The sequence below is a fragment of the Anoplopoma fimbria genome, chromosome 4, assembly GCF_027596085.1.
Source record: "Anoplopoma fimbria isolate UVic2021 breed Golden Eagle Sablefish chromosome 4, Afim_UVic_2022, whole genome shotgun sequence".
NCBI lineage: Eukaryota > Metazoa > Chordata > Actinopteri > Perciformes > Anoplopomatidae > Anoplopoma > Anoplopoma fimbria.
The window spans coordinates 12,233,980-12,242,595 of record NC_072452.1 but is presented as its reverse complement, the minus strand read 5'-3'; the positions used below and the strand labels follow the sequence as shown (position 1 = coordinate 12,242,595).

The window sequence follows — 8,616 nt, the reverse complement described above, 5'->3', positions numbered from 1 at the left end:
TACGCCAGGGAATCTACAAAATATCCAGCAAGATCACACAATAAACAGTCCAATCATACCAACAACTCAGTTAGAAGACTTTCACTATCAGTCAGTCCAGAGAGGTCACAAGTGTTGAATATATTTGCACAGTCCTCATAGCTTTAAAGTTATTTGAATATTTTATAGAGTCCAAATATTCAATGACTTCATTCTTAAACAATGGAAAGAAAGGTTTAGAGCCCCCAAACTTGCATTTGTGGATGTGGCACAATAAAATATTTATTATGAAATACTTCATAATAATAATAATGTATTTTTTAAGCTCAACCACACCAAAGAAAACATCCTTGAAACAAAAAGAGAAATCTGTAATGATGTAAATTTGGAGTGTCACACCAGACCTCTGCACCAGGCGGCGCCAGAGTGCAGTTTAAACAGTTATGGGGTACGACGCATGCGCAGTGTAAAAAGAGGTTTGCAGCAGGAGGCCAGTAATGCAGTTTAAACCTCAGCCCCACTCCACCCCCCCTGACAAAAAAGATGAGGCACAGTTTCAGGTTGAGCTGTGCGTTTAAACATCAGCTCGCTAGTTGATTATTTAATAGAAGATGTTATTGTAGAAGAGACTGGTGCGAAATAGATATAGAACATCATTTATTGTGGCTGTCAGTCCTGCACATACACTGTATATAAGAAGATCTGCACATGGGTACTGGGTAAAACATAATTAAAGTTTTTTGTTCTTCAGCTGCAGGGCCTTCTAGCAGACAGACCTGAATAAAGGCTACTGAACAGTAACAAACTAAACACAGTGCATTCATCTTCTCTTTGTCCACTTAAAATACTCCAGATATGTACAGGTTTAAAGAAAATATGGAGTTCAATTTGTATTAAAAGATTTATTTACAATGCATTCATGAAAGCTTTATCAAACATTTTTTTTACCAAACATTTAACCCAATAACAAAATGGCTTTTAAAATGTATTCATATATCTGAATAAATATCAAACTGTTCAAAAATGTTTGGAAGTTATGTACTCTTTTTTTCTCAAGGGCTGAGATAGTAGGTGTATGTTCAGAACAGGTTAAAATTTGGGACTGTCATGGGAAAACTTCCAGAGACTGAAAGACAAATCTGCATAAGACATTATTCTGGTCAATAAAAAAAAAAAATGTTTAAGAGAGACCATCTAATCCATCAAACAATCAGTTATAAATCCCTTTAAAATGTAATGCCATTAAAATGGCAATATCAGACAAAACTAAAAATTAAGCATAGTATGCCACACAATGTGGAACACAAAAAACAAATGAAAATGATAAGAAACGTACAAAAATAGAAAACTATGTGTCTCTCAACAGTTTTATATGATCCTCATAACCATTCAAATATGATTAGAAATGAGGCAGACAGGATGTGTTGCCTTCATCTTTTGGATCTGATGCAGAATCAAAGATCTTCAAGTCTCTGTTCTTGTGGATTTCTTTTTCTGTGAAGAATTACAGACAGATATTGAATTAAAAAAGAGGTCCGAGCAACTGAGGAATTCAAACTGATAACATGTTATATTCTGTTTTGACAAGAGAAGGTGAAGAGTACAGAACTGTGATACCTTTTTGTGGAGGGCGTCACTGGAGGGTGTTTGGAGGGTTTGTGTTGCTGCAGAGTCTTCGATAGGTTCTGGGACTTCAGCTGATTTCAACTTGATTTTCTCTGACAGAATGGCAAATAAAAAGGTGATTGCAAACTTGCAAAAACAATTTGCATTTTGTTACAATGAATGTGATCTCTCTACTCACTTTTCTTCTTCTCTGTTGGAGGACTTAGTGTCTCAGGGTCGGGTGGAGCTTGAGGTTCTGTGTCGTTATTTTTCAAGGATGAATCCTTTTTCTTTTTCTTCTTCATTTCAGTGTTCTGCTCTGGCTTTTCCTCTCCGTCACTGCTCTCTGATTTCTTTGTCAGTGTATTTTCTTCAGCTATCAGCTCCAACATCTCATCATGATGAGCTTTTAGCTTTTTTTTCTTTTTCTTTTCTTTAACTATCTGGTCTGGATTTTCTTCATCAGAATTAATCTTTTTCTTCTTCTTTGCCTTCTTTTCTTTAACAATTTCCTCTAAATTCTCCTCACTGTTAGCGATCGCCTTTCTCTTCTTCTTTGCTTTTTTTTCTTCAGCTATCAGCTCCGAATTTTCATTTACATTTTCAGCTACTGGCTCTGAATTTTCCTCATTATCAGTTTTCTCCTTTTTCTTTTTTTTCGCTTTCTTTTCTTGCACCACTGGCTCTGACATTTTATTATTATCAACATCCCCATTTGTGTTCTTCTCTATAACTTCTTCTTCAGTCTTGTCCATTTTGCTGTCTCCCTTTGTTCCTTTCGCTTTCTTTTTCTCCTTTGCAGGTTTATCATCACTTATCTCTTGCTCTGTGACTTTCGTCTGCTTTTCCTCTTTACCATCTTTGTCTTTTCCATCTCCACCAGTCTCATGTGTATTCTCTTCCACTTTGCCTTCAGTCATCTCCCTCTTCTTCTTCTTCTTCTTTTTCTTGGGCTCAGACGTTGCCTCATCAGTTTCTTCTTTACTAGGAGTCACATCTTTAACTTTCTCCTTTGCTGGTGTCGTTTTTGACGTGGAAAGACTGGATGTCGCTGGTCTGTCTTCTACAGCGTTGACGTTTTGCTCTTGGGTCGGGGTGGCAGAAGAGGTCACAGGTGCAGTCTCTTTTGGCCTGCTCTTCTTGGATGAACTATTCTCTGTTGATGTTTCTGTCATGGATTTCTCCTCCACCTTTCCATTCTTTCCAGCGGTTTTGTTGTTCTGTTGAACAGCAGTGTCGTTCTTTGCGGGAGGCTTGGCCCGGGATTTCCTCACTCTCTTTTTGGCGGGTGGTGGTGCAGACGAGTCTAGTGCATTGATGGTGTCCATCTTGACTATGTCGGACTCTGCGGACAGAGAAAACACGGTGAAGACATTGAAAAAACATGGCAAGGTGGTCAAAATGCTTAAAAGAAAACAGCCACACAGCTACTGTACACAGCTCTGTTAGAATGAAATCACTGTTTCCCATGGTGAGGTTGTTCTTGGGAGGTGGTGTCCTGTCTGGGGGTTTTCTTTCTCCCTTTGAGTGAGAGGACCAAGCTCAACCTGTTTTGTCATCTTCCACCATGTCCTGCATTTTCCAATCCTCTTAACTTTCTCCACCTCTCCACCCTTCATTCTGTCTCTTTCCAATGCGAAAAACACACATTTCTCCTCTTACTTGGAGTTTCTGACTCTCTAAATCATTTCTGTGATTGGTCAGTAGCTTAATCTGATGAAGTGTGATTTGGTCTGTGATGCAGAAAGGAAATAATTCTTGAAAAACTGGGATTCTCCTCATGACTTAATCTTTTACATGCATGCAAATGATACCCTTAATAATATTTTTCTCTCTCTCTCTCTCTCTCCCACCTACCTGTCATCTGCAAGTACCGTTCCTTCCATTTCTCTACATCCAGACTGCTGTCAGAGTCTGAATCACCTCCTCCAGCAGCCACAACCTTGTCTTTTGCAGTGGTCTTGGACTTTTTAGCCTTGGGGACATTTTCTGCAGATTTGCCATCACTTTTTTTCCTTTTTGCTGGCACCGACTGAAAGAATAGAAGAAAATAGAAAAGGCTAATTAGTAAAGTTATAGAACATGTAAAAGTTTGTAAAAGTGCCTCATTGGGCATTAAAAAATGAAAACCAAATTTACAAAAATCACCTTTTTTTGTGTCTCTGCTTTGTTTGCAGGTTTGTCCTTCTTTTTCCTTGGCGTGGCTGGACATACAAAAGTGGGGAGAGTGGGTTAAAAATGCATTCAAATGCACATTCAGAATTTCATTTATCACTTCATACCAACAGCACTGTTACAACTATTGCTGATGCAGCACCTGGAGATTCCCAACTTGAATTGACGTTTGATGGATTAAGTCAAGTTTAAAGTTTAGTTTAAACACTAAATAAGAAACAGTACATCTAAGAATATTTTAAGAAAGAAGGAAAAACCCAAGTCATCCTAAAACAATTTAGTAGGAATCAAAATCAAACAGACACAAGTCTGACAAGTTGGAGAAGTGATCAGGGGTCTCTTTTAAAATATATTATCCACACTAAATGTTTACCTACAAATGATGAACTGTACATGCGCTTAAAAGTCTTCTCATTTATAAAACAAGATCCAGACTAAATGTGTGCGTTCGTGCCAATGAGGAAATTAAACTACGCTAAAAGTACTCTCTTTTATAAAACCCTGTGTACACCTGCCAGTGCTCTTTACCTTTTTTAAATTCCACATCAACTTGGAAATGTGTGCACGTGATTCAGCCTCATATCCTGCCCTCTACAAGCCCACATTCACCATAAACAGTCAATGCAAAGCGTATAAAAGTCGATGCATGAAAATGAGCCGGCTGTCTGGTTCTTCACTATGAATCACAGCAACTACCGAGAGGAAGACCAAGAGAAGTAATTATTCAGACACAGAAAGTGAGTATCTTGTGCCACATTTTCAAAACATTGAAAACTATTTAGGGTCTTTTGTGAAATTCTTTATTTTATGTTATCTTGGATTTCTACAACTACCACCAAAGGGGAACACAAGTGGGGTATTGCGGCCCTTTCCTCTGCACTGCGAGGTAGAGATAGCGCTGATGAAATACTGAGTGTAATTTGATTTGAGATTCGAGGTTGGTTTATATCTTTTACAATTTAAAAGGCGCTTATGGAATATTTATAGCTCAAGCACAAAAAACACTGCTGGTTTGAATGTTTTAACAGGATCTATAAGTAGCTCTAACGTGTGATATGAAGTGAAATAAAATGTGTGAGAAGAATTATTTTATAAATTATTATAATCTATTCAAATTATTCCTCTCACATTTTATTTTTACAATCTGACTTCAATTCAATTCCTCACTATCTGCGTCACCAATTTCCCCTGTCTCTATAATGTGCGTACGCAAGGGTAAAAGTAAATGTTTCTGTACAGGTGCACACATTCTTCAGTCAAGTTTGTTTTTGCAGATCACAACTTTTGCGTGGGAAGTGACATACACTTTTTTCAGGCCCTGTTTTGTGTGTATGCAACAGTTATAAATGAGACCCCGGACACTCAGTGAGTTATTCCAGCTGCAGACCACTGAACAGCCATCCACATCTCCAGTTTTGACAGGATTCAGAAAAGAAAAATGCAATTTGATCTATTCATCCAGCCATGGACAAAGAGTTGGACCCTTTCCATGGAGTGTATTTTTAGGGTAAAGACCTCCGGCACAACTGGTCCTACTTCCAAGGTGCATGGAGAAGGTAAAAAAGTCCGAAGAGGTAAAACTCCAGCAACATTTGTACAGAACACATTATTGATAGACCAATGTGTTTTCGGCTCGTGGCCTTCATCAGGAACATCCATCTATTGCAAGAAAAGGAAGAGCAGTCATACCTTTAGTTAGTGTCCGTCCTTGTTCTTCAAAACTGGAGCGCTTGGACGAATTTGGCTTCCTCTTCTTTTTTGAGTCACTGAGGGGAATAGAAACAACATTTAGCACGCATATCATCTCTACTAACAAAGTCGATTTGAGTGTTTTATTGATTCATGTTTGATTCATGCAAAGAATTGAGAAATCATACTTACTTCAACCACACATTGTAGATGTCCAATAACGATGCAGATGTTTTTGTCTCCCCCTGCAAACCGAAAACAAAAAATCATTCAATGATCAGGCGGTTTATTAGGTCGGCCCTACTCTAATACATAATGAAATCCTGATGTTGATAGCCTAACTGGCATAGGAGGCATTTTGCAGAAAAAGCACATATGAAACTAATGCATACCAGTAACGTTACTGGGTCCTGGCTAGCTGTCAATAACAGCTCCTAAGGGCACTTTCACACACAATAAATGCACAAAAACACAAAACTACAGTAGAAAATAAGACTAGTAGCTTGAAAACTACTGCAAAGAAGACACTCAAAGAGTGTAGATAAGCACACTCATTCATTGCACTGTACAAATACATTTTATTAATGTTTTTCCTGACTCATAACGTTTGTATGACGATATGAGCGTGACAATAGTTGTGAATGCTCAACAGAAGTTGGTAGTTTTAAAAGTAAAGACAGTCTGCCAATGCACAGAGCAAAAAGGACCCATGTCCACTAACCAGGAAGTAAACATCCATGTCATATATTTTCATCACAACCAGTTAATCTCGCACACCTGTTCATTTTAGTGTGTGTGTGTGTGTGTGTGTGTGATGACCTGTTGGCTGTGCCTCTGTAGCTCATCTGCAGCTGAATGGAAACCATGCTCCTTCAAATGACGGTGGATCAGCTGGGTCAGCTCGTGTGGTGATACGTTCACTGTCATGTTCGAACCAAATAAACACGCAAAAGTAACAACTAACTTAAAAGTAGTTTCATGTTAAAACCGGCCACTTCAGAGTCACTACTGCTCCACTGAAACACGCATGTTAGCACGCTGAACTCTGAACTTTGAACTCTGGATGTGGTTCCGTTCGCCGCCGCAATGCATCATGGGGGATGTAGTTCTTCCGCGAAACGGCTTCTGCTCAGTCGTGGCAGAAGCTGTTAGTGGTCCATGCAACATATTTAGATTTCAAATGAAGTCTTCCCGTGCTCATTTAAAATATCCCATTAAGTTATTAAAAAAAAAAGCTTTCCAAGTCTTTTTTTTTTGGTTTCTTTTGGTTTATGTCTCTATACAGTCTGCTGTTTCTTCTAGATTTGCTTTTTTCTTTTACCAGAATATCACAGACTCCTCAGTATTTTATTGAGGCATTTACACCAACTGACAAAGACCCTTTCTCTTTGCATTACTTTCTTTTCTATCTTCTCCTAACTTTTGTTTGATTTCGCTTAATTTCAGCTCAGATGCATATCTTGTCCCCCTTAAAACAGCCAAGGCCTGGATGATTTGGATCGATTGATTCTTCCGTGTACCGTAATTTTCCCCCAAGGGTAATGTGAGTTTACTGGAAGAGATCTATTTACTGATCTGCCATTTCAGTTGTTACTCTTGTAGCTCTAGGGTTTCTTGACTCAGCTCTCTTCGTAAATCTCTTCATGTTGACATTTCTATTTATTTAACCACAGAGCCAGAGGATCCATACGCTATCCATTCAAATTGACAAATCAGACTCACATTTCAAAAGCAGCCAGGAAGATTAATCTCCCCTTGGTCAGGTGTATTTGGATATCCATAAAGCAAGGAAATGTCTCTGTCTGTGTGTCTTAAGAACCGTGCACTTTCTGCCAAATGTTGGCGCTTTAGCAACAAACCTTATGTTTTTGCCGTAACTTCTGAACTTTAAGTCTCAAAACAAACTCACTGACTGCAGTTGACTTTTGGTGCTGAATGCTGGATATACACACGTTTCCACCTCACTACTCTACTTACTACTACCTTACTACTTCCAGTGGAATTGGCCCATTCTGTACGGGCACTGCACTTGTTTGGATAAAAGCATACATTTTTTTCTTTGACTGGTTTGTTTGGGAAGCAACTAAAGGTGACTGGGCGGTGGATCCGAGAGAGCTGGTGGTGAGACCTTGGGTCGAACTGGAGGAGAGTATTGGGTAAGCCGATGGTCAGCAGGAGCAAACGGTTGAAAGAGTCCCATTCATGGATAAAAACTAGGAAAGGAAAGCAGTGTGTTTTCCAAACTCAACGTCAGTGCTCAGTAGGTCTAACCAAGCTTGATTTCACCATCTCCCACAAACCCTCTACCCTAAATACACACACTACACACACACACACACGCCACAGATTTGGCAAAACGAGCTGGTTTTGAGGCTGACTCAGCTCCCATTCGTGTTGATGGGACAGACCACCAAGGTTTTATAGAAGAATAACAATTTGTAAACTTGGAAATGTAATAAATCCTCAGCCCACTTTTGCCTTAATGTCATGATATATTGAATTAATAACGGAAACGTGCTGAATAGCAATTTAGAAAGAGAGGTGAAGTTATCGGAGAGACAGAGGAGGACAAATAACCTTACATCCCTGAGCGCAAGAAAAAAAGAAGCAGGACATTTCCATCGGCTTTGATGACAATATTTGTACAGGTTACCCTTGTAAATGGCACTCTGTTTCACAGGAAATAAATCTACTTTACATTCCACACGTTTAGCAGCTCATGTCTGCGCTCACTCGGCAGCTAATTACCTACAACTGCACGCGGTGAGATTTGTTATTACTGGGGACCTTTAATGTGTCACAACCTGCCTTTTTGAACAGCAGTGAAACTATTTTCTGTAGGTCGAGATGTATTAATATGTCGTTCTAAAGGATTATGACTAATCGGTGCATTATAAAACTCAAGAACCCTTTGAGGTAGGTTCAGATAAGTCCCATAGTTATTGCTCATTGAGTCCCTTTCAGATGTTCATCCAGGTGGCTCTGCTGTAGGGTCATAATGAAGTGTAGTGACTGGTCTTCCTGCCCAGGTGCTGCTGCAGATCCACAAGAGCCAAATCAAACACACCTTCAGTCTGGGGCTGAGGCCAGCGCTGTAGACCTGGACTGCTGCCTCACCTGTGAGGTCCCACCTGCTACGCCATGATGTGTGCAGTCGGAGAGAGAAAA

General features: G+C 39.4%; 1 protein-coding gene across 1 annotated transcript; it reads right to left on the bottom strand.

Annotated features, from left to right (window-relative positions):
• Positions 1 to 634: 634 nt before the first annotated feature.
• Positions 635 to 6,516, bottom strand: tcof1 (treacle ribosome biogenesis factor 1). Its single transcript, XM_054597810.1, has 8 exons — positions 6,268 to 6,516; positions 5,641 to 5,693; positions 5,449 to 5,525; positions 3,733 to 3,788; positions 3,442 to 3,616; positions 1,784 to 2,929; positions 1,597 to 1,697; positions 635 to 1,473 (listed from the first exon to the last, which is right to left on the bottom strand). Exons 1-8 carry the CDS (start codon positions 6,373 to 6,375, stop codon positions 1,444 to 1,446), a joined length of 1,746 nt encoding a protein of 581 aa, XP_054453785.1. The 5' UTR covers positions 6,376 to 6,516; the 3' UTR covers positions 635 to 1,443.
• Between the last annotated feature and the right edge of the window lie 2,100 nt (positions 6,517 to 8,616).